The sequence below is a fragment of the Ranitomeya imitator genome, chromosome 5 (assembly GCF_032444005.1).
Source record: "Ranitomeya imitator isolate aRanImi1 chromosome 5, aRanImi1.pri, whole genome shotgun sequence".
Taxonomy (NCBI): Eukaryota; Metazoa; Chordata; class Amphibia; order Anura; family Dendrobatidae; genus Ranitomeya; species Ranitomeya imitator.
The window spans coordinates 460,168,953-460,195,033 of record NC_091286.1 but is presented as its reverse complement, the minus strand read 5'-3'; the positions used below and the strand labels follow the sequence as shown (position 1 = coordinate 460,195,033).

Below are 26,081 nucleotides of genomic sequence, written 5' to 3'. Positions count from 1 at the left end.
AGCCACACCCAGATAGCAAAAACCTCAGTTTCATATTTTCCTTACATTTTACTATCAATATTTCTGTAACACAGGTAGTTGACTGAAAGTAAGTACAGACCTGCCTGTCTGGTAGCTCTACTAACACAAGTAACCCACCAGATGGAGACCCAACTTGGAGTCTTCACATTTCAAAAAATTGTTTGTATCAGCAGCAGTAGCAACAATAGGCACAGAAGACACCACAAAGATGGCACAGACTGCAATAAAGCAAGATCATGACACTAAAAACTACACCATCGCCTAGCCTGCCCAGTCTGCGACTGGGATGCAAAAGTCATTGGAGATCCTTGACATGTTCATTTTGATGAGTTGGGCAGTCTACATTTTCAGGGGACAGCCGAATGCCCTTATCTGTCAGGACACTACCAGCAATGCTAAAGACACGTTCTGAGAGAAAGTTTGGCTTCCGGGCTTGACAAAACATCCAAGGCGTGACAGGCGAGCTCAGGCCACTCTTCCATTTTTGAAGACCAATATGGTCCAACCCCTTCCCCGATGGCATTGATATTGAGCTCCAGATACTCCTGCACCATCCTCTCCAATCGTTCCCAACATGACAGACATATACTCTTTTCCGCTGGTGCAAAGGCTGGTCTGAAAAAGTGTATGAAGCAACTAGCAGAAATTGCTTATGCCACTTACGCTGCTGCTGCTAATGTTTTTCCGATGACGCCTTGACATTCTCGGGGGTTGAACATCTAGAACTGGGATGCACACTGTGCCTCACTGCTGTCTTGGGGAAAACCACTGTTTAAAGGGACACTGTCACCTGGATTTGGAGGGAACAATCTTCAGCCATGGAGGCGGGGTTTTGGGTTTTTTGACCCTTTCCTTACTTGCTGGCTGCAATATTGGATTGAAGTTCCTTCTCTGTCCTCCGTAGTACACGCCTGCGCAAGGCAAGATTGCCATGTGCAGGCATGTACTACGGAGGACAGAGAATGAACTTCAATCCAATATTGCAGCCAGCATGCAGCCAGCGGGTAAGGAAAGGGTGAATCAAACACCCCAAAACCCCACCTCCATGGCTGAAGATTGTTCCCTCCAAATCCAAGTGACAGTGTCCCTTTAAGATTGTCAGCAAGGATGTTTCGATACTCCAGCATGCGTGTGTCCCTTTCCAGGGGAAAAAGCATGTGGCTAAATTAACTCTTGTACCGTAGATCTAATGGAGTGGCAAAAAAGTAGTCAGCATAATTTCTAACCCTAAGGGTACCGTCACACAGTGGCACTTTGGTCGCTAGGACGGCACGAACCGTGACGTTCCAGCAATATCCTTACAATCTCGCTGTGTCTGACACGCTACTGCTATCAGGGACCCCGCTGAGAATCGTACGTCGTAGCAGATCGTTTGAAACTTTATTTCGTCGCTAGATCTCCCGCTGACATCGCTGAATTGGCGTGTGTGACGCCGATTCAGCGATGTCTTCACTGGTAACCAGGGTAAACATTGGGTTACTAAGCGCAGGGCCGCGCTTAGTAACCCGATATTTACCCTGGTTACCAGTGTAAATGTAAAAAAAAAAAAAAAAAAAAAAAAAAACACTACATACTTACATTCCCGGTGTCTGGTCATGTCCCTCGCCTTCAGCTTCCCGCACTGACTGGTGAGCGCCGGCCAGCCGTAAAGTACAGCGGTGACGTCACCGCTCTGCTTTCCAGCTGTCCGGCGCTCACTGTCAGCGCAGAGAAGCACAGCGCCGAGGGACGCGACAGGAATGTAAGTATGTAGTGTTTGTTTTTTTTTTACGTTTACACTGTAACCAGGGTAAACATCGGGTTACTAAGCGCGGCCCTGCGCTTAGTAACCCGATGTTTACCCTGGTTACCGGGGACTTCGGGATCGTTGGTCGCTGGAGAGCTGTCTGTGTGACAGCTCTCCAGCGACCAAACAGCGACGCTGCAGCAATCGACATCGTTGTCGTATCGCTGCGGCGTCGTTTTAGTGTGATGGTACCCTAAGAATAGGGTCATCATGTTGAAGAGAGTGCAGCAAGAAGGCGCTCATTGGTCAGGAACTTCCATAAGGTCCAAGTCCATGGTGTGTTAAAGGCACTTCCATAAGGTCCAAGTCCATGGTGTGTTAAAGGCACTTCCATAAGGTCCAAGTCCATGGTGTGTTAAAGGCAGAGTAACACTCAAGGTTGCTTCCTCTGTCCCCTCCACGGACAACAGAGCGCATTTATCTTCTTCATCTACTGACAGTTACATGTCAATCACCTCGTCCTCCTCCATTTGTTCCTTGGCTCCTGCACCTTCATGAATGGTTTGTCTGGTACCATGAGCCCCCCTCGATCGCTGTAATCAACCCTTCCATGGCACCCGCCTATGCAACGACAGTCTGGAAATTTGAGATATTGTTATCCCTTCTGCATCCTCCTCTGCTTCCACCTCTTCCTCGGGGACCACCTCTTCCTCTGGGACCACTACTTCCTCATGCAGACTATTCATAGTGTACTCCAGCATGTAGATGACCAGAATAGTGATGCTGATGACTGTATAATCAGCGCTAAGCATCTTAGTAGCCATTTTGAAACTGATTTGCACCACATCCATACTGCATTGGCCTATGCTATGCAAAAGAACATACTGCACCAGGGTTTGTCGCTGCTGCCACTGTCAGAACATTGCAGATCAAACTGTTAACCGATAGGCCGCAAGACTTCTCTAGCGATGCAAGTCGATGACCTGTGGGAAGTGAGCACACAGCGGCCGTGCTTTCTGCATCAACATGTCCAGGGCGGGACAGTGGCTTAGAAATTGCTGTACCACCAGGTTGAGGACATGAGCCATGCAAGGCACGTGTGTGAGGTTGTCCCAGCATAGGTCCGCCACTAGGCTTTCACCGTTCTTGCACAAGGCCTTTCCTGGCCTCAGGCTAATGCTCTAACTCGGCCTGGATAGCTGTCCGCAACTCTTAAGCTGTGTGACTGCGATCTCCAAGGCATATTAATTTAAACACTGCCTGATTGCGATGAGCCATGGTTGCGCAGTACAGAGGTGGGGGAGGCCCTACATAAGGAGGAGGAGCCAGAAGTAGTGGAGGAAGTGTTCGATACAGAGGTTTCTACCGCAAGCCTTGGTGATTCAAAGACTTGTGGAGCAGCCCTTTGACCGCCTGCACCCACAGCCACCAGAGTCACCCAGTGCCCAGTCAGTGAGATGTAACACCCCTGCCCATGTTTGGTAGTCCAGGTGTCAGTGGTGAAATGCACCCTGGCGACAGATATTTTTTTTTTTTTTTTTTTTTCAAGGAATGTGTGATTGTGACTGCAACATGCTGGTGTAGTACAGGCACAGCTTTCTTAGAGAAGTACTGGCAGCTAGGCAACTGGTACTGGGGGACTGCAATGGCCATCAAATTTATGAAACCGTCTGTAACCACAGAAATGTGCTAGCAACACAAAAACAGCAGCCCTGTCCGTTTCCTTAACATCTGACGGACTCTCGCTCACCCTGACTTTAGGGGGGTACACAAATGGATTTTCTGTGTCCGGAGACCTGTGCAAGAACACTTGGCACAGTGATGGAGGAGGAAGAAGCAAATGTTGTGGATGGGACGGCTGGTGGTTGACGAGGCCCACTAGTCGACATTTTAGCGCAGTGAGATTCCCAGACTACGGTAATTTGTTATGGCAACCCTTGCTGTCCCTGCAAACTGCACACTCGTGACCATTGCTGGCCACAGCTAAGTTGTGGTTGAGGATGCAGTGCTTGCATTACTTCATCTCTGTATGGGAAGCCACATCGTACCATCCAAGTCTTCCTCCTCCTCTGCTGAACTACTCGGCTGCGTACTTGTGGGATCTACAACCTATTCGTCATTCTCTCTGATCTCATACTCCTCACCCTGAGTCACCCTCCTCTTCTTTCCCTGACACCACAGTACAGTCCGCATGCACCTCTGGTATCATCAGGATCACCTCCACTCCTGGTAGTGAGGGTCTGGATTCTGCTCCAACCCTACTTTGTCTGGCACCGGATCCAACATGAAAAAATTTTGGGCATCGGTGCAGATGCTTTCTTCCTCTGGTTTCTTTGATTCTTCAGAGCAGACTTATGATTCCCATAGAATAGGATGTGTGTGTGTGTGAACAGCTCTGCAGAAAGGCCCATCTGTGGTTCCCCACAATCCGTTGGGCATTTGGAAATTTGTGACGCAGGGGGAAAACGAGAGTGATTGGGATGCCACCTCTGCAGATTGTACTGTGTGTGATGTTAAGGTGGAGAAAGAGGAGGAGAGGCCACGTGATGCTTCGCTTGCCATCCACTGGAGCTCATGCTCTTTCTGAGCCTCCTCTACAAGGCGAGTAGCCGGCCAGTCACTGGATAGGACGAGACAGTGTTTTGTTCACTTGAGCTTCCATGAACATTAACACCTACCGTATTTTTCGGACTACAAGACACACTTTTTCCCCCAAAAAAATGTGAGGAAAATGGGGGTGTGCGTCTTATAGTCGTAATGCAGGCTTACCGGGTGTGGTGGCAGAGGTGCGGTGGCGGCAGAGGTGCGGGGATGATGAGCTGTACGGCGTGAGCAAGGTCCCTTCAATAGGTGAGCTGACGCAACAGCCCGGGTTCCAATGTGAGCAGCACAGCCGGGATAATTACCGGTGTCTCGGTGGCAGCGGCCATCTTCCCGAGGCCGCGCGTGCGCAGATGGAGTGCTCTGCTTCCTGGGGCTTCAGGAAAATAGCGGCGGGAGGCCGCGGCAGCCATTTTCCTGAAGCCGATTTAGATCTCGGCTTCAGGAAAATGGCCGCCGCGATCTCCTATCTGTGCACGCACAGCCTCCTGCATTGTCCTTCCCGGATTAACTACTTGCAGCTGGTCACGCATAGGAGGAAAGAGTAGCGAGTAACGCTATCTTCCATTTCTTGTACAGAGATCTGTGCTCACATCCCACAGACTCATCTCGCCTACGTACATCAGTGGCAGAATACTAATAACAGGAGACCTAAGCCTACAGTGTCTGTGTACATATGCGTTGTCTGATATCAAGTCTATAACCGTCCACCATCTTGGCTAAGGCATGTCCACGAAAATCTCAATGAATCTCTCTGAGGCAAGCGCATCATGTTCCTGATAACACAGATGCACCAGGAGTAGAGTCCACACTTACTGCACAACATGGCTTATGTCTGAAACGTATAGCCAAACTTACACCAAACGTCAGAGAGAACTAGAGATGACGTCTGTGACAACCTATGATTTATGGGGCCAAGTAGACCACTATTTAGCAGATCATCCATGCTGTAACAGTGATGCAGCAGATTTAACCGCCTAATTGATTTCCTTTATCTACTGCATATGTTCGCTACCTGTAACATGGATGATGTCACAGCAGATCTAGCAGAATTATAGACTCCTCTTCATGAAAAGACAGCATTAGTGCGAGATGCCTTGGATAAGGCAGAACTCAGCATCTCACGCCTGCGAGAAGTTAGGACACATTGTATAACATCGACCAAATCACATCTCAATCTTCTAGATCTTACTCTAGGAGGTCAATATTGTCTTACAAGCTACTGGAAATCTACACAACTGCAGCGAAAGCTACAGTTAGAAAATATTTTGCTAAGAAGGAAGCATAGATGAAAGTCCAAAGAAATTAGATGGAAGCCTAATTAAAAAGGCAGGAAGCAGAGATGGAAGCCCCCCAAAAAGCAAGATGGCGGCCCAATTAAAAATACTCCAAGCAGAAAGGGAAGAAGCAACAGTCTTCAATAAACTGAAAGTCCTTGAACAAGCGCTAGGTCAAGATGCTGATATGGACTGCCTCATTCCAGAAGTGGAAGACCCAGCTGATTGCACTAATGACTACATTTACCATCTGTACCTGCGCCCCCTCCTTTCTGCCACATCGATGTACCCATAAGGCAAGGGATGTCACCGCCTACTACTGACAAGGTAACTTCCAGCACTAACCCACAATTTAGGCCACAGCCAGCAGACCCTCTAGAGACTAAACAGCTGCTTAACCCTCATTCCGCATCATTTTGTCCTGATACGTCAGTCATATAAGCCAGAGAACTTACATTCCCCAGGGATACCACAAATTGATCCTGTAACTATGACTGTACATAATTCATAGGGAGTTGCTAAACATCAGTCTCTCAAACGTTGCTGGTCATGCCAATAACTATAGAGCTTAGGAGTCGACTTTTCATGCCCTAATCCAAGACCTCACCGCCAAGGAACACCTGGATTTGTTTAACTGGTTAGGCCTGAATTAGCAGAGTGTATCAAGACAATAAGAGCAGTTCATGTGGACCATTCAGATGCAGGTCTTATTTATTGCAGCATGGGAATTACTGGAACAAACCTCAGAAGCCATAGAAAGTGCCTTATTTTAAGAGACTGCAAACCTTCCCAAAGATAATTAACAAAGAAAATCAGAAACTTCAAGATCTAAGCGACCTGCTAAAAGAAATAGAATTGTCAAAATTTGACCCTTGTCTTTCAGGACTGAGTTACCTTGACACTGCTCATGGCATGAATCCGATAGTGTTCGAGTTGCCATACAGCATGCAAGAGAAATGGGCAGACCACAGCTCAAGGTATAAAAGAACATAATGTCATTTCCTCACTTTTTGCATTTTTCCAGGTTCGTCAGTGATCAAGCTCGGAAGAAGAATGATCCCAGCTTCGACTCCACTGAACCTACTCAACCAGCTACTTCATCAACTGCAAGGTATGATAACATTACTACCAAACGTTTCAGTATCCGTGAAAAAGACTTGCGTTTTACTTACTGCACCCTCCTTCACTAAACCAAATGCTGTTACTCCTAAAGTTATGGACAGCAACTGTATGTTCCCTATCCACAAAAAGCCTCACCCACTTAAGGAATATTGTGGACTCCAGGCATGACTTTGCAGGAACATAGAGATACTCACTCTTAAGGAGCTTGGGATATGTTGTGTTTTGCCTCCTCAGACCAAATTGCTTAAGGACTGTAAGGCTGTCATTAAGTTCACTGAATGCAGTAGTGACAAACCCGTTACGTCTATGCATCCCACACGAGCTCCACACAACTCACAACCTTCTCTAGCATCCAACCCAGCTGAAAAGCATGACTGGGAGCCACAAGCTCCTAGTGCAACTGCTGTTTCATCCTCATGTATTGAAGTATGTAGAGAAGGGACTAATCCTAAATGCTGTGCCAAGGTATGACTGGTCAAGGTCTTTCCAGAAGGACAACTGAACAAACCTTCCAGAATTTTTGCAATTATAGATGAGCAAAGCAACCGGTCTCTAGCAAAGCCCAACACCTGCTCAGTTTGTGTTGAGACTTCTGGTAGGAGAGCCTCTGGGTATATTGTCTCTTCAATCAAGGGGAACATGCAGATACCCTTGCCAACCTTAATTGAATGTGACCAGATACCTGATAACAGGGAAGACATTCCCACTCCAGAAGCCGCTCTTAATCATTATGACTTGAGGCACCTATCAAAATTCCTCCTCTGGATACGAATGCAGATATTTTAATCCCACTCGGAAGGGACATTCTGAAGGTCCACAAGGTGTCACTAATGCAACGGAGCAGATGATGCTCCTTCTCCATATGCCCAAAGACTTGATCTAGGCTAGGTAATTGTGGACGATGTATGTTTGGATAAGTCACAAGGCATTCAAAGTCGACTCCTTTAAAACTTATCTGTCCCGTATGTTCACACAACTCACTTTAAGCCATGTTTAATCACTATGAAGTGAAAGGCTTTCCAACCTCATCAGAGAGTTTGACATCATTCCTACTGGTGACTGCTTAACAAAAACAGTGTATAGACGACCAGGAGTTTATGAAATTAATGAACAGTGGATTCTTCAAGAACTTATCTGACCGCTGGGTTGCTCCCTTTTCTTAACAGTTGGTTTGCTCCCTTCTCATTCAATACTATAAGAGCCAAGCTTCTTAACAACTGAGAACAGGTTTTATCCAAGTTCATCTCACTGCAGATAACATTTAAGAAGCAAGCCTGAAATGAAGGATCATTTTGTAGCCTTTATGGACAAGTTATTTTGCAATGACACAGCAAAGCCAGCTCCACCCTTGCAAGAGAATGAAGAATGCTGGTATTTCCCTTCCTGTGGAGTATGTCATCCAAGAAAGCAAATCATGGTGTATCTCTGAATGATGTTCTCACTGGTCCTGACCTAATAACCTGATGGGAGTGTTCATGAGATTCAGAAAGGAGCCAGTCGCTATTGCGGATGATAATGAATAAATATTCCATCGTCTCCTCTTGCTTCAAGATCAGAGATCTTGTCAGAGACAATGACACCAACAAGTAATGGTTGAATATCACCTGAAGGTGCACATGTTCAGAAACTGTCCTTCTACAGTCTTTACATGTGACCTACGTAGGACTGTTAGATGGTGATTTTGAAGTATGGAAAGAATGCCCAACAGTTTGTTGAAAAGGACTTCCATGTGGACGACTGACTCAATCCGTGCCCACAGCAGAAGAAGCCATAGCTGCTCAAACAGATGCAAGGTATGCTTTCTAGAGCTCATCTGAGATTGCATAAAATTACCTCAGTGCGGTCATCATGAATGATCATGATAATGATCATGCTGCAGAATTAGGCGACTTGAATCTAGGCTCAGAAAATCCACCAGTACAGGGAAGTCTGGGCTTAAGATGGAATTTGTTGAAGGACTTCTTTGGCTTTCAGGTTAGTTGCACAGAATAAAACGTTTACTAAGCGTGAGGTTCTGTCAGTGGCAAACGGTCTGCGATCCATTCGAATTTGTTACATTCCAAACTATACAAGGCAAGCTTCTGCTAAGATACCTCTTAGTCTATTAAGGACTGGGTTGCCCCACTGCCTGCTGACAAACAACTAAAGTGAAGTTCTTGGAGTGAATCTCTTTGTGCCTTGGATAGGATCCACATACCACTTTGTCACACTCCAGCATCCCTATGAGTCAAAGGAAAGAGATTCATATATTCTCTAACGCCTGTACTGAAGCTATTGCAGATGCTGGCTATTTAAAGGTTATAGACTCTAACACTGAAGCTCATGTTGTATTGATATTTGGGAAAGCTAAATTGTCTCCTACACCTGAGCACACCATACCCAGACTTGAAATCTGTAGGACTGCAATAGCCCTAGAGATCGCAGACTTCATACAGAGTGAACTAGCTTTTCACGTGGATGACACAAAATTCTTCATAGACAACATGGTTGTGCTGGGTTACAAATACAACCAGAAAAAAACTCATCTATATGAGTAACCAAGTTGAAAGAATCGGGAAATCTTCTAAACCTAAACAATGGCAGTATGTTATATCCCATTTTAACCCTGCTGACCTTGCTACTAGGCCAGTGTCTATTGGTGTTTTCGCAAATTCTTCTTAGTTAACAGGACCGGAGCTCCTTCGTGACCAGTTTGAAGAGACTACCAATGAAGATAGTTTCAGCTTTCAGGATCCAGACATTGACCCCCGAGATCCGTCCTTATGTCAGCACCCTTAACCTTCTCTTTGGACTTAGTGGCGATCTCTTTTCCAGGTGGACATGATTTGTTCACGCCATTGCAAGTTTAGTCCAGATTTAACAATGCTATTGTAATAAAGAACAGGAATGCTGATTGTTGCGGTTGGTACATATGTCAAAATCTTCTCTACAGAAGACATTGCTCTGAGTTATATGTAATGTGCAGCAGGATGTTTTTCACAAGAAACTGGAATGTATACGTAAAAAGAAAGATGTTCGTAAAAACAGCCCCATTGTCTACGTAAATTCAGCAATTGACAATAAGGGTTTACTGAGTCAGTGGTCGTTTAAACAAGGTCAAGTTGGAGGATGCAGAAAAGAACCCTTTAATTATTCCTGGCTGTTTATAGATTACCACTCAGATACGGTATTATCACGAAAAGATCAATCAAGGCAGACATTTCTGTGAAGGTGCTTTTAAGAGCTGCGCGCCTTTTGGATGGTGGGAGCAAAGATACAGGTTTCCCATTTAATTCATCTTTGTGTTCATTGTTGCAAGACCAGAGGAAAACTGCAACAACAGATGTCTGATTTTACCTGCTGATAGGACAAGCAAAGAGCCACCATTTACCTACATTGGTTTGGATGTTTTTGGCCTATGAGAATTTTGCACATGTTGATCCAGAGGCGAACGTGCAGAGAGTAAACGATGGGCAGTGTTCAAATGCACGAGTGTACGAGCGATACCCATAGAAGTGATAGAATCCCATGGATTCCTCCAGTTTTATCAACACCTTAATACGATCGCTGGCTATCAGAGGACCAGTAAAGCAATGGAGATTGATCGTGGAACCAACTTCATAGGTGCCTGTGGAGAACTACAATTGAATTGAACACCAGTCCAGGACTTCTTGGCAAATAATGGTTGTTTGTGAGTCTGCAACCCTCCTCACGTTTCCCATATGGGCAGATTATGGGAAGGAATGATGATCATCACTCGTAGAATATTGAAGTCTATGATTAACTCAAACCTTTCAAGACTCAATCATGAGACCTTAACGTCTTTCTTAGCTGACGTGTTCGCTATTGTGAACTAAAGACCTCTTGTTCCTTTATGGATCCATAATCTAGTGCTATCTGTGCTCCAGCAACTCTCATCACTCAGAAACATGGAACTGTTCCTAGCCCATTTGAAGACTGATATTTGTTACCGGACACAGAGACTTTGGAAACATGTACAGCATGTGTCCAACATTTTCTGTAGTAGATGTAAGAGGGGGTACCTTACACTCCTCCAAGGATGAAGAAAATGTCAACAAGTTAAACCGAGCTTACAAGTAGATCTTGTAACCTCGGACCAGAAGGTGGAAAATAAAGCATGGCCTATAGGACTTCTATCAAAAACATTTCCAATTGGAAATGGTAAGGTGTGCAAAGGAGAAGTGAAAGTTACCAAGCAGGATGGCTCCAAATCTTTCATTAGACCTATATCGGAAGTTATTTTACTGAAACCGGTTGAGAATTCTCCATCCAGCCAGAAGGACCTTTCAGACCCCTTAAGACGCTCATCTGATTGCTCTGGAACTTGAACCATTGGCTTACATTTGAGTTGGAGACACTGGCCTAGTACGGCTTATCCAATCCGAAGATGGGCTATCCATTGATTTATTCCAGGAACTTTTTATAGATATTCATCTACCTCGTTCATACGTTAATGTTATTGTTGTTTTGCATGCATTGTTTTTGTCTTTCAGGTTGAGGTATCCTTCATTGAACTTCAGGAAAACGCCTCCCCTTCAAGACTGTTAATTTAGTGAAAGCCAAGGATTCCAGATGGGGAGTGTGCTGTTCAGCTATTGGTGACATTTGCCTAATGTGATGTCCTAATTCATTCATTTATCCTATAGAGATATGGTTACAGTGTTGTCCTTTTGCTGCCGTCTGCTGGCTATTGTTATTATATACATTCATGTTCTGAAGCTGTAATTCCCACAATGCCTCTATTTGCAACTCCTATCTTGTTTCTTCACATCTTTTCTGGTGGTCAGTGCCGTCTTGGCAGCACGTGCATCAGGACTGGAGAGGTGTGAGAATTCCCCATAGCACCATTAAATCCATTATCCACAGATTAAAAGCACATGGTATCACAATCTGCCAAGAGCGAGCATCCCGCCAAACTCTCAGCCCGGGCAAGAAGGGCATTAATCAGAGAGGTAGTATAGAGACCAAAGGTAACCCTGAAGAAGCTGTCGAGTTCCCAAGCAGAGACTCGAGTATCTGTTCATGAAACCACAATAAGCCATAAACTCCATAGAGGTGGCCTTTATGGAAGAGTGGGCAGTAAAAAGCTTTGCTTACAAAAATTGTAAGGATTGTTTTGAGTTTGCCATAGGACGTGCGAGACTCCCAAATGTATGGAAGAAGGTGATGTGGTCCGATAAAACCAAAATTGAACTTCTTGGCCACCATGGTAAACGATATGTCTGGCGCAAAACCAACACAGCTCATTACCCCAAGAACATATTCCCATAGTGAAACATGATGGTAGCAGCATCATTATGTGGAGATGTCTTTTGATGACAGGAAAAATGGTCTGAGTCGAGGGGAAGATGGATGGTGCAAAATACATGGATATTCTTAAGCAAAACCTGTTTTCTGTCAGTGATTTTCAGACTTGGATGGAGGTTTACTTTCTAGCAAGACAATGACTCAAACTCGAGTGTTACTTTAGCAGCATGCTTTAAGGGGAATTGTGTAAACGTTTTTGTTGCTTAGTCAAAGCTCAGACCTTAATCCAATTGAGTCTCTGTGGTCAGACTTGGAAGATTGCTTTTCACCAGAGGAAACCATCTAACTTTAAGTAGCTGGAGCTGTTTTGCCTTCAGGAATGGGCAAAAATCCCAGTGTGCAACAATTATAGTGGAACACTCAGGAACTTCTTGGCTTGAGAAAAATGAGTCAACTGAACAAGAGTACGATTAACGAGTCTGTATTACACAAATAGGCGTAGGTGCAGGAAGTGAGCAACAGTTAACAAAAACACAGCAAACGGGGAGAAACTAGAAGTAGTTCATATGCAGTACTGCTGCAAAGTCTCTTGGGAGATGCACACACTAGAGAATGCTGATCAGAAGACCCAGTTCACAACAGAGCTGGCAGTCTCTGAATAAGAGTCCCAAAAACAGTGCAGAGCTGTGTGCTTCTTAGGAAGTCCAGAACAGTAAGAAATACTGCCACTGTACACAGACAAAATTAGCTGAAGCAGGCCAAGCTTACGTGTCCTAAGCAGGCAGATGAAGAGAACACAAACACAGCTTCTTGCAAGCACCATTGAGAGCTGGAGAGGTTTGCTGGAAGGGCTGAACCAGATCCTATGGAGAGGAGCATTCTCTTGCAGCACAGAGCCAGGGATTCAAGGGGATTCAAGCAAGCAGAATACACAAGCATTGACTGGAAGGCAAACTAAGGTTATAAAGACAGGGAAGGCAGATCACATGAGCAGGAGAGAGGCAGCAGATGCCATCTTGAAAAAGGGCTATAAAGCACCAAAGATCAACAGGGAATCCAGAGTCCTGACATTACTCCCTCCTTAACAGCGGCCTCACGACGATCCTGGACCTGATTTCTCAGGGTATTGTTGATGGAACGGAGTAATCTTATGCGGGGCACAGATGTTAGCCACGGGTTCGCAAGAGTCCTCCTCAGATGGATACCCCTGCCATCTTATAAGATACTGAAGTCGATTTCTGCGGATCCTGGAATCAATGATTTCCTCCACCAAGAATTGCTCCTGCCCATCTACAAGTACAGGTTGTGGAGGGGATACCACGTGTCACTGGAAGTAATTGGGAGAGACGGGCTTCAATAGAGAGACATGAAATACTGGTGTACCTTCATAGTCCTTGGAAGCTTTAGACCGCAGGCCACAGAACTCAAGATACCGCTGATCTTGAAAGGACCGATGAACTTCTATCCCACTTTCTGTGAAGGAACGTTCAATCTTAGATTTTTAGTTGATAATGGACGTAGATCTGGGGATTTATTATGATGGAATATAGGCTGAACTGGATGGACAAATGTCTTTTTTCGGCCTTACTAACTATGTTACTATGTATGTTACTATGTAATCACACTGAGTCTCCTACCTAGAACATGGGTGCCAGCTTCCGGAATCTATCAGCCGATCTCTTGTATCGTTCCTGAGTTGAAGTTAATGATTCTTTAAGGATTGCAGATTCTCTTTCAGCCGTCATTCTCTCCTCCACTGCCGGAACATCCATCGGAGATCTAGGAAAGATGCTCGGATGATCACTTACATTAGCGAAGAAAGGCGTTGCCCTAGTGGAGGCATTCTGAGAATTATTGTAGGAGAATTCCGCTAAAAGTAGCTCCAACCAATCATCCTGAAGACGGCAGATGTAGCGTCGTAGATATTGCCCCAAAGTCTGATTGGATCGCTTGGTCTGACCATTCATCTGAGGGTGACATGCGGAAGAAAGACTGACATTAATATTAAGCGCAGAACAAAACCCCTTCCAGAATCTTGAGGCGAATTGTACTCCACGGTCAGAGATAACTTCATCTGGGATCCCATGCAGCCGAAAAATATTCTGTATCACTAAGTTCAGTCTCCTTGGCCGAGGGAAGGCCGGCAGAAGGAACAAAATTAGCAGCCTTAGTCAGACGATCGACCACCACTAGCATCGTATTCATGCCACCAGATGTAGGAACATACACAATGAAGTCCATAGAGATTGACCCCCACCGACGAGATGGAACTGGTAGTAGTTGAAGTAGACCCATAGGAGAAGCACGTGGAGTCTAACGAGCTCATACCTTGCAAGAGAGAACATAGTCCTCAGTATCCTTCAGGCAAGTTGGCCACCAGAAAAATCGGTTCAGGAATTCTTGTATTCTGTACCCCCCTTTGACCAACCAACTTGGAGTCATGTACCAACTTGAGGATCTGCAGACGTACGGCCTCAGGAATGTAGATACGTCGGTCACGAACCCACAAGCCTCCCTTAAGGACAAGATTGAGATCCGCAGGCGGGTTACCAAGAAATACATCACCATAAGCCTCCTTGATCTCCGTACACAGGTCTGGATCATTGATTATTCCGATGAAGTTGGCATCCGATAAATTAGTCTTGGGTGGGGACCCAGGTACGGAATCCGCAGAATGGATTCAGGACAAAGCATCAGCCTTCCCTTTGCGAGAGCCTGGATGGTACAATATAACAAAATTTTAAATTGGTTTAAAAAGTTCTACCAAGCCTGACATGGAGACAGACGTTTAGCAGATCTGAGGAATTCTACATTGCGATGATCAGTCCTCACTACGATCTGTTGTGCGGCCCATTGCAGATGGTGCATCCATTCCTTAAAAGCCGCATTTATCGCCAGAAGTTCCTTGTCTCCCACGTCGTAATTCCTAACTGCATGGGTAAGTCTACAGGAGAAGAAAGCACAAGGATGTAACAGTCTTCTCTCCAGTTCTTTGAGAGAGAATGAGCGTTGAGAGCCAATCAGAAGCGTCCACCTCTACGATGAAAAGAAGTGCTGGGTCCAGATGAATCAAAATTGGAGCTGAAGTGAAACATGACTTGAGCCAATCAAAAGCTTCCTTAGACTGTGAAGACCACTTAAAGGTCCCCGCTGCGGTCCGGGTCCGATGGGTGTCGCCGTACGGTCCAGTGCCTCCTATCTTCATCAGATGACGTCCTCTTCTTGTCCTCTTTCCGCTGTGCAGGCGTACTTTGTCTGCCCTCAACAGGGCAGACAAAGTGCGCCAGAGCCGCGGCAAGAAGAGGACGTCATCTGATGAAGATAGGAGGCGCTGGACCGGACCGCCCGTGGGTGAGTATAATAAAACCTTTATTTCTCATCTTTCAGGTTACATTGGGGGCTTATTTACAGCATTACAGAATGCTGTAGATAAGCCCCTGATGTCGGTTGCTGCAGCTCTTATACGATTTTGGGGGTGACAGACTCCCTGTAAAAGATCTCTCCTTAGTCAGAGAAGTGATGGGATGGACAATCTCTGAAAAATTTGGAATGAAATGTCTATAAAAATTTGCACAGCCGATAAAACGTTGATCTTCCTTAACGTTCTTGGGTACCAGTTCATCAAGGATTGCTTGAATCTTACCGGATTCCACGTTTAGCCCCTGGAGAGATGAGCTAACCTAAGAATTGTATTTCAGAACGATGAAACTCGCACTTCTCTAGCTTAATATAAAGATTGTTCGCTTGCAAACACTTCAAAACCAATTTGACGAGTTCTTCATGCTCCTGTAAGAGTCAGAAAAAAATTAGAATGTCGTCCAGATAGATTATAACAAACTGGTCCAGTAAATCTCTAAAAATATCATTTGCAAGATGTTGAAAAGTTGCAGGGGCATTGCACAGCCCAAAAGGAATCACCAAGTATTCAAAAAGTTCATACCGACATCTGAATGCCGTCTTCCATTCATCACCGGGACGGATATGTATCAGATTATGCCCCTCGATGATCCAATTACTTTGAATACTTTGGCATAATAGATTCTTTCCAATAATTCTGGAATCAATGGCAAGGGATACCAATTCCGGATGGTCATCTTATGGAGTTCCCAATAATCGATATAGGGTCTTAGGGTCCCAGCCTCCTTTTTTACAGAAAAGATAGGCGCCCCTGCCGGTGAGGAAGAAGGACGTATAAAGCCCTTGGCCAAATTTTCATCAATATACTCCTTCAAGGCTTGGAGCTCAGGAGCTGCCAACGGACATGCGTTACTGAAAGGAATAGCTGCTCCTGGAAGCAATTCAATAGGACAATCATAATGCCTATGTGGAGGAAGCTGATCTGCTTTCTTCATATGACAGATTTCGTAGAATTCCTTATATACAGAAGGTAAAGTGAATACCGGTTCAGGAGGTTCCGAATCAAGGGACTTCGGAACAGTTTCCGTTAATGCTGAATCACTCCTTATTGGAAATGAAATTTCTTTGGTCTCCCAGTTGATAGTTGGATTCTGTGAAAGCAGCCAAGGAATGCCTAGAATCACAGGAAAATGAGAAGAGATTAATAAAAAGAAAGCGCTCCTGATGGTCTGGCTCCAACAAAATGGCAAGAGGTATGGTCTCCTGATCAACAGGCCAGAGATTAAAGGTGACACATCTACCGTCTCCATGGCAATTGAAGAGGCTCTATGCTGAATCTCTATTCCATGTTCCTTGGCAAATGCAATATCCATAAAATTACCCCCTGCCTCAGTCGATCATGGCTGCACTAGAGATCCACTGTCCAGAACACAAGATCTTAATAGGGAGTGAGCAGTGAGAGTTCTTTTCCTTCTGCTCCCTGGAAGGAGTAGTCATAGAGAGAATGAAATACAGCATTGAACGGTAGGCTAAATTAGGAGACATCCGATTCATCATCAGTTATCATATCCCCCTACTGTTGCTAACACCTTGTTAGGCCGCTTGGGACAGTTGATTAGGAAATAGTCAGATTGGCCGCAATAGAAGCATAGACTTTCCCAGAGGCAGCACTCCCGGCGTTCATTACTCTCATGCCTCTGTCTCCCGAGTTGTTTTACCTGCAGGTTCCTTGTGAGGATTGAAAAGTTAGACATACGATTAAATACAGCCAATTTCTCCTATCTACGCTCAGTAAGGCGAATGTCTATGCATACACAATGTTGAATAAACCTTTCTAGTTCTTGTGGTGACTCAGAATGGGATAGCTCATCCTTTCTAATGCTAGACAGACTTCTCCTGAAAATAGGCAGTTGAGCATAACAATCCCAATTAGTATCCACTAGCCTTCTAAAATCAGTGGCGTATTCAATAACTGAACATTTACTCTGGAGTAAAGAGAGTAAGGAGGTGTCAGCAGTGGCGCGGCGTTTAGGGTCATCAAACATTAATGCCAAAAAATCATCCAATACATTTAGATGTGGATCATGTGACTCAATCATCGGATTCACCCAGGCGAGTGCTCATGATGTCAATAACATGATGTTACATAGCACCTTAGATCGATCGGTGTGAAAGCCGATGGCGTGCACATCAAAATACAACATCCACTGATTTACAAAACCACATAATTTGTCACGATCGCCTCTGTATTGCAATGGTGGCAGCTTAGGTGGACTGGCTGCCTGCGGTTGCCCAGGGGGTAAGGCCACTTGTGTCACCATCTGAGCACTTAAGTCCTGAAAGGCCTGTCTATACTGGGACTCCATGCTTTTAAATCTGTTTTCCGGAGCGGCCATTCGAGTACTTAGATCCTGCAGAGTCTGTCCAAACACCTGCTCATTACGTTCCACACCTCCTAACTTGCTCTGCAGACTGTCCACATCTTCTTGCAGATATCTAATCATGGCAAACAACTGTTCAATTTTAGGCTCCGCACCCATTGTCTCAGCAGATTCCTTGTGTATCCTGTAACAATTATAGTGGAACACACAGGAACCTCTTGGCTTGAGACATGAGTCAACTGAACAAGAGTACAATTAACAAGCCTGTATTACCCAAATAGACGTAGCTGCAGCAAGTAAGCAATAATTCAAGAAAACACAGCAAATGGGGAACCACTAGAAGTAGTTCATATGCAGTACTGCTGCATAGTCTTTTGGGAGAGGCACACACTAGGGAATGCTGATCAGAAGACCCATTTCAAAACAGGGCTGGCAGTCTCTGAATAGGAGTCCCAAAAACAGTGCAGAGCTGTGAGCCTCTTAGGAAGTCCAGAACAGTCAAATATACAGCCACTGCACACAGACAAAATTAGGTGAAGCAGGCCGAGCGTACGTGTCCTAAGCAGGCAGGCTGAGGCAGATGAAGAGAACACACAGCTTGTTGCAAGCACCACTGAGAGCTGGAGAGGTTTGCTGGAAGGGCTGAACCGGATCTATTGGAGAGGAACAGTCTCTTGCAGCACAGAGCCAGGGATTCAAGCAGAATACACAAGCATAGACTAGAAGGCAAACTAGGTTTATAAAGACAGAGAAGGCGGATCACATGAGCAGGAGCGAGGCAGCAGACGCCTTCTTGACAAAGGGCTATAAAGCACCAAAGATGAACAGGGAAACCAGAGTCCTGACACAGTGGTATGATGTGGAAAGCTCATAGAGACTTATCTAAAGCGACTTATAGCTGTAATTGACGCAAAAGGAGGCTCTATAAAGTAATGATTTTAGGGGGTGAAGTGTTATACACCCTGAAATTTTCAGCTATTTTGTCCTATTTCCTGTTTGCTTCACAATAAAAAGAAAACCAAATTTACACAGTTATATGCATGTTATTTACATGAAGTGTTCCAAAAAAACCACCCCCCAATAACCACACACATACAAACACACACAACAAGCAGTGAAATTCCGGGTTGTGGAGTAGCAAAACACGAAAAATGCCATGGGGGAAGTACTTTTACAAGCCACTGTAGTGACATCAAGCTCCTTCTTCACTCTTTCCCCAATAGTATTGACACCCAGAAACCCAATTACGAGTATGATCACAGCCAAAGCTTTCGGATAGAAATCCCACCGAGGCAGCATACTTGCATCCAGAGGATTCCCACCTTTGCTATTCTCGCATCAAGCACTCCCAGTATTCTGTTCCAAGGCCAGTATATGTAGATCCAACTCTGCTCTTCCGTGGGGGGCTGCTTACAAAACTCACTATCTGGAGAGCTGCTTTTTATAACTGTTTGCTAGACCTGCTGCGAATGTGTGACTTGCATCTATCTGCCAGCTTGGTACATCACAGGCCCGCGGACCATATATTGTCCCCAAGCCACAACTTGGGATCCCTTGCTCTATATTTACCAGTTAGCTGAGATCTGTCCTGTAGCAAATAATGACATACTGATATTAGTAGCACAGTTTCTCCTATTTTACTCAGTGGAGAAGTGAGGTTCCTCAGTGAGTCATGGTAATCTCCCCCAAAAAGCAATGAGGGAAAATATCTTGTAGTGTATGATGGATCCATAAAGCTGGTGTGCAAAGGCACGGTGAGGTACCATATGGTATCATCGTTGTCTTATTTGGGGGATCTGTTTTGCATAGATCCTAAATACTTTCATGTGCAAGAAGCCTTACTAAGGAATGTGACATGTAGCCTCTTCGTATCCAAAGAGTTACATCATAATTAGAAATGAAAATTATCAATAAGTCTTTACCCGATCGGCCTCTTTTTTTTTTTTTTTTTTTTCTCTCTCTTAGGTATGATGCCGCCATTGACTTATTCACACGATCATGTGCTGGGTACTGTGTTGCCACTTTTATCCTTGGAATAGGTGATCGTCACAACAGTAACATTATGGTGAAAGACAATGGACAAGTACGTTGCAACCTAATGTATATTTACTTTTTTCATTTTATCACTCCATAACTTCTGTTCTGTGTGTGTGTGTGTGTGTGTGGTTTTTTTTTTTTTTTTTTTTTTTTTTTTTTTTAATCCTTTGAAACAATACAGGAGGTAGTTCTAACTGCATTGATGTCTTCTAAGTTGGGTTGTTTTAATGCTGTGCACAGATATGTTAAGTAATGAAGGACTGGTTATATAGATGTTACTTTTTAAATAGTTATTCAACTACTAATTTAACTCCTTTCATTTGTCCTAACTCTTTCTAACTTAACCTAAGTTCACACTTGCGTTCGGGGGCTTTGCGAAGGGCTGTGTACGTCCTCCGTTAAGCCCCGCCTACTTCCGCATGCGTCCTGCGTACCCATCTTTAACATTGGGTGCGCAGAATATGCGGATGCGTTGTTTTGATGTGCTCGCTGACCGCACGGGAACGCAAAAAGTACCGTTTTGTGCAGACAGTGGGCACGTCAAAATGACACATCCGCATGTCCTGCGTACCCAATGTTAAAGATGGGTACGTAGGACGCATGCGGAAGTAGGCGGCACTTAACGGAGGACGTACACAACCCTCCGCAAAGCCCCTGAACGCAAATGTGAACCCGGCCTAAAACTTTTCGAATACATTTTTATTACCTGGCCTGCTCCTTTAGGGTATGTGCACACGTCAGGATTTTTTCCTCACAAAATCCTGAGAATTCTGGCAGAAATTCGCAGTTTTTTTCGCGTGGATTTCTCGTGGAATTTGCGCTTTTTTGCGCGGATTTATTTTTTTTTTTTCTGAATGTCAATTTTGCTATGGAATCCGCAAAAAATCCGCAAAAAGAATGAGCATGTCCGTTCTTTTTGCGGAATTCGTTTTTTATGCGGAAAGAAACGCTAACATAGGCACAAAAAATGCGGAATGCATTCTAAAAGATAGGATGCATAATGTTAGCGTTTTTTTTAGCGGATTTATAGCGTTTTTATAGCAAAATTCCGCAAAAAAAAACGCTAAAAATCCGGACGTGTGCACATACCCTTAAAGGGAACCTGTCACACCCAAAATGGAAGGTGAGCTAAACCCAGATGAGCTAATGCTGTAGATAAGCCCCTGATGTATCCTAAAAGATGAGAAAAAGGTTAGATTATACTCACCCAGGGGCGGTCCCGGTACGATGGGCATCGCGGTCCGGTCCCGGGCCTCCCATCTTCTTACGATGACGTCCTCTTCTTGTCTTCACGCTCCGGCACAGGCGTACTTTGTCTGCCCTGTTGAGGACAGAGCAAAGTACTGCAGTGCGCAGGCGACTGTAAAGGTCAGAGCGGCCCAGCACCTGCGCACTGCAGTACTTTGCTCTGCCCTCAACAGAGCAGACAAAGTACGCCTGCGCCGGAGCGTGAAGACAAGAAGAGGACATCTGATGAAGATAGGAGGCACCGGACCGCGACACCCATTGGATCGGACCGGTACCGCCCCTGGCTGAGTATAATCTAACCTCTTCTTCTCATCTTTTAGGATACATCGGGGGCTTATCTACAGCATTACAGATTTTGACTCTGCTACTTCTTATTTGGGGACGGTAATCGGGCTAAAGTGAGCAGGGCGCATCACTGTTGGGGACGGGGCTAGGTCTGACAGCAATCTGAGTTTGCATGGTCAAATCAGACTTCACTCTCCTCTCTGCTTGAGCGCTGCGTTGAAGTGCTGTCCGTTCAGCTGACAAGCTCTATGTGCAGTAGAAAGTATATACTGGCTTGTCAGCTGAAGGCATGGCACTTCAAAGCAGCATGCAGGCAGAGGAGACTGAAGCCTGATGTGAGCTCATTCATGCATGGTGCCGACTGACTCTGCCGATGCTTTGAAGTGCTGTGAGTCCAGCTGATAAGCCCTGTAATATACTTTCTAATAACAAACAACACATTTCAGGGCATGTCAGCTGAAAAGACGGCACTTCACTCTCCTCTCTGCCTGGATAATGCTTTGAAATCTGATTTGCGCATGTGTGCTCAGACTTCTGTCACTCATGGAGACGTACACCCGCGCCCACCAGTGACACGCCCTGCTCTTTTTGTCCGATTCCTGTCCCCAGATAAGAAGTCACAGAGCCAGAATCAAAACAAAGATATGACCCAGAGAGAGATGAGCTTACAGGAGCAGGGCACGTAATGAAAGTGTGTTATTTAGGAAGCGTTCGGACAAATGAAGTGGGGTTATATTAGTAGTGGAAAACATTTTTTTTTTTTAAATTTACAATTGTTATTTGTTCTTCACATACTAGCGTTTCCCTGTGTTATTGACACTTCTTTCTTTTTTGGTCAGCTATTTCACATAGATTTTGGGCACTTTCTAGACCACAAGAAGAAAAAATTTGGTTATAAGCGAGAGCGAGTACCATTTGTCTTAACCCAGGACTTCTTAATTGTGATCAGTAAGGGAATTCAGGAGTGCACAAAGACCAGGGACTTTGAAAGGTAAGCTATGGAGATGAGCTGTAGAAAGAAGATATTGGGGATATGTTCACACTGGACAGTTTATGCTGCATGACTTGACTCCCACAAAATGTGCATCCAATAGAAATTGATCAGTGAAGTCCTTTTTAAAAGGAAACGTGAAAGCCAGATTATATCTTGGAAGTGGAGGTCTGATGACTGCACTCTGTACGTTTAGTAGAGACTATGATTAGTATTGGACCTCGGTCAGAGTCCTATACAGAGGAAAGTGGCACTGGCTGGATCCCTGTAGGCACTTCAAGCAGCTGATTGACAGGGAAGACAAGAGTCAGACCCTGGGATAAGGCCATCAATTTTAAAGAACTTAAAGGGAATCTGTCTCCCCCAAAATCGAGGGTGAGGTAAGCCCCCAATGTATCCTAAAAGATGAGAAAAAGAGGTTATACTATACTCACCCAGGGGCGGTCCCACTGCTAGTCCGGTCCGGCGCCTCCTATCTTCATCAGATGACGTCCTCTTCTTGTCTTCAGGCTTCGGCGCAGGCGTACTTTGTCTACCCTGTTGAGGGCAGAGCAAAGTACTGTAGTGCTCAGGCGCCGGGCCTCTCTGACCTTTCCTGGTGCCTGTGCCCTCAACAGGGCAGACAAAGCACGCCTGCGCCGGAGCCGCAGCAGGAAGACAATAAGAGGACGTCATCGTATGAAGATGGGAGACCTCGGACCGCGACGCCCATCGGATCGAACCGCCCGCCCAGGTGAGTATAATCTAACCTTTTTTTCTCATCTTTTAGGATACATCAGGGGCTTATCTTCAGCATTGCAGAATGCTGTAGATAAGCCCCTGATGCTGGTGGCTTAGCTCACCCTCGATTTGGGGGGAGACAGATTCCCTTTAAAATAAACCCTTTCACTGACACATATGTAATACCAAATAACATTAAGCAGTCTCACAATTAGATTTTAAAGGATTTTTTTTTATTCCCTATCATCCTGAGCCATGTAAAATGATCTGTTACCTAAACTAGTCTATTGTATCACAACTGTACTGTTAGGCGCAGTTGTCACAAAGTGTGTTTAATGAAGCCATTTCATAATAACTAGCCTAGCCAGACATCCCATTGGGCAATGAGCACTTCTTTGGTGGTCACAAGTCACAGTGCTCCTCTTCCAATCATATTATTTTACTTTTCTAGTAATATTGAAGCTATTAGAAATCCTTGATTCACAATCTGTGTCTTCTCTTAGGTTTCAGGAGATGTGTTACAAAGCTTACTTGGCCATTCGTCAGCATGCCAATCTGTTCATCAATCTATTTTCCATGATGCTTGGCTCTGGCATGCCCGAACTGCAATCTTTTGATGACATTGCTTACATTAGGAAGACACTGGCACTGGACAAAACTGAACAGGAAGCTCTGGAGTATTTCATGAAACAGATGAATGACGCCCATCATGGTGGCTGGACAACGAAAGTGGACTGGATCTTCCACACGATAAAACAGCGAGCATTGAACTGAGCAGAAAACAGTCGGTGGTCTTTCCAGCCACTTTGTGGGTCACACACTGCACTGTTAATATGGACAAGCGGCACAGACCAGCTGCATGGGAGTTGCACAAGTCACAAAGAGCATTACTATCACAACAGGCGTTACCAGAATGCACCAGAACCATTAACACTAACAGGGTCTACAACACTAAAGGAATACATTTCAAGAGTCTGGATTTCATATATTATGCCTTAAGGTCAAACAGGAGGCTAAACCTCTTAACTTGCGTTTTAGCACCCAATGTATATGGTCATGGTCTGTTTGATACAAATAGAAGTTTGGCATAGAGAATATTTTTGTGATTCCCATGTGCGTTTTGGAATGCTGATTTCAATACCATGGTGCAGTAAAAACTAGGAACCTGAAGGGCACAACCCTTCCCAAATGCCTCACAGTATTGTTTAACTGCAATGCAACTTTTTGACGCGCTCGACAAGTGTCCATTTTTGTTTTGTTTTCTTAAATGTGGCACCATACAAGTCTTGTGAAGAGGATAAAGGTCTTGTTCTGTCTTTCTCAATTTTTTTTTTTTTTTGTTTTTGTTTTTATAAGCCTTTTTGTTTTATACTTTGCAAAAGTTGCACCATTGTTAAGAACACGACTTTCCTGATATGTCAGAGATGCACGCTGTACCAGTGTGTTGTCAGTGCTCTCTAGTACATGTCATGGTGAAACTGAGAGATTGTGTGTATATATATTATACACACAGGCACACTCATATATATGTATGTATTACAATATTCTTTTGTCAAGTACTACAAAATGAGACCAGAAGGATTTTGCATTGTTTTAAGTTAACTGCTTATTGCACTGAAGAATGTTGCTCTTATTTTTTTTTTTTTTATAGTCTTCCCAGGCTATGTTAAAAAAAAAAAGTTTATTTTAACCTTCCCTATAAACTAATTTTTTTTCTTTGTTTCAGAAGTTATTTTGTGTACTATGTATCCATGTTCAGTTCTATGGATGTTTATGTTTTTTATAAAGGTTATGCAGTTATTTTGTGTTATTTTTTTTTTTCCCCCCATCTTCTGATGCCTGCAAGTTTGAGTGTACCTGACTTTGTTTATGTATGCCTACAGTTTTTGCACACAGATTCATTTATCCATTAAGATTTACGTAAAAAATAAATTTACAGATAACTTTTTATAAACTATATAAAACTTCACTACTGGTAGTCAGACCCATGGATTTTCCTCATACCTTACAATGATGTATTTTAGCTTGTCTTTTTGTTATTTTCTATATATGCCCTGCCTTTTTAGCATATCTGAGCCTTATCCAGCATGCATCATTTTAAATGATTTCTGGGGATGTATGACGACCACTGACAATTACTTAAAGAGAAAAAAAAATACAGCAGCATAAAGTGTGGACATTCAAGTTCTTTCATTAACACCCTTTCCCCCATGAGACATTCAGTGTTGCAGTGAGACTTAATAACTTAAGTTATGATGACACCAAGCACTTTCTGGAATTATCTGATGTTATAGCATACCACCTAGACACTATTTATAAAGGTATATATGACTCTTTAACTCCTAGATGACAATCATTTTTATAATACCATTCTGTTTATCGTTTAATTTATGATTTTTTTTGAAAGATGATACTGTGACCTCTGATTCAAAAATGTGTTTTATATACATACACACACCGCTGTTAAAATGCCAGGTTTTTGTCATGCAAAAAAAAAATATCTGAATAATTTCAAAACTTTTTCCACCTTTTTAATGTCACCCACAATCCTAAAACAAGCTGAATTAATTTCAGATGCAAAAATAAAAAACTATTTTTAGAAATTATCGCCAAAAAGTTAATCAGACTAGAACATATTTTCTCACATCCTTTTTGGCAGACTTGATGTAGGTTTTGACAAAACAGTCAGGCTTGGATTTTTTTTTAAAATTTTTTTTTTTAAGGCCGGAAATATGAACAATATAGAAAATTGTTGTCACATGCAGTAAATAATCAGTTTTTGCCAGAAATTCCTGCAGCGCTTTCAATAATTCTGTAGGCCTTCTAGCAGTTTCCCTGACCATTTTTTTTTGGTCTTATTAAGGGAACGTCCTGTTCTAGATAATGTCACGGTTGTGCCACTTTTAACCCCCTTCACCACCCCAGCACCCCCCCCCACCCCCAAAGGTGGTTTGCATGTAAATGACCGGGCCAATTTTTACAATTCTGACCACGGTCTTTTTATGAGGTAATAACTCTGGAACGCTTCCATGGATCCCAGTGATTCTGACATTGTTTCCTTCTGGCAT

The 26,081-nt window shown here is 44.1% G+C and overlaps 1 protein-coding gene across 6 annotated transcripts in view; it reads left to right on the top strand.

Annotated features, from left to right (window-relative positions):
• PIK3CA (phosphatidylinositol-4,5-bisphosphate 3-kinase catalytic subunit alpha) overlaps window positions 1-24,982 on the top strand; it is a 91,357-nt gene extending 66,375 nt beyond the window's left edge. For 3 of the 6 annotated variants that reach the window (XM_069727278.1, XM_069727277.1, XM_069727279.1), the window contains exons 19-22: window positions 6,650-6,736; window positions 19,698-19,815; window positions 22,142-22,293; window positions 23,517-24,982. In XM_069727278.1, the coding sequence (XP_069583379.1) occupies window positions 6,650-6,736; window positions 19,698-19,815; window positions 22,142-22,293; window positions 23,517-23,787 (628 nt within the window). In that variant the 3' untranslated portion in view covers window positions 23,788-24,982. The remainder of the gene's footprint in view (window positions 1-6,649; window positions 6,737-19,697; window positions 19,816-22,141; window positions 22,294-23,516) is intronic. The other 3 variants (XM_069727282.1, XM_069727280.1, XM_069727283.1) reach the window with 1 other exon arrangement.
• The last annotated feature ends 1,099 nt before the right edge of the window (window positions 24,983-26,081 follow it).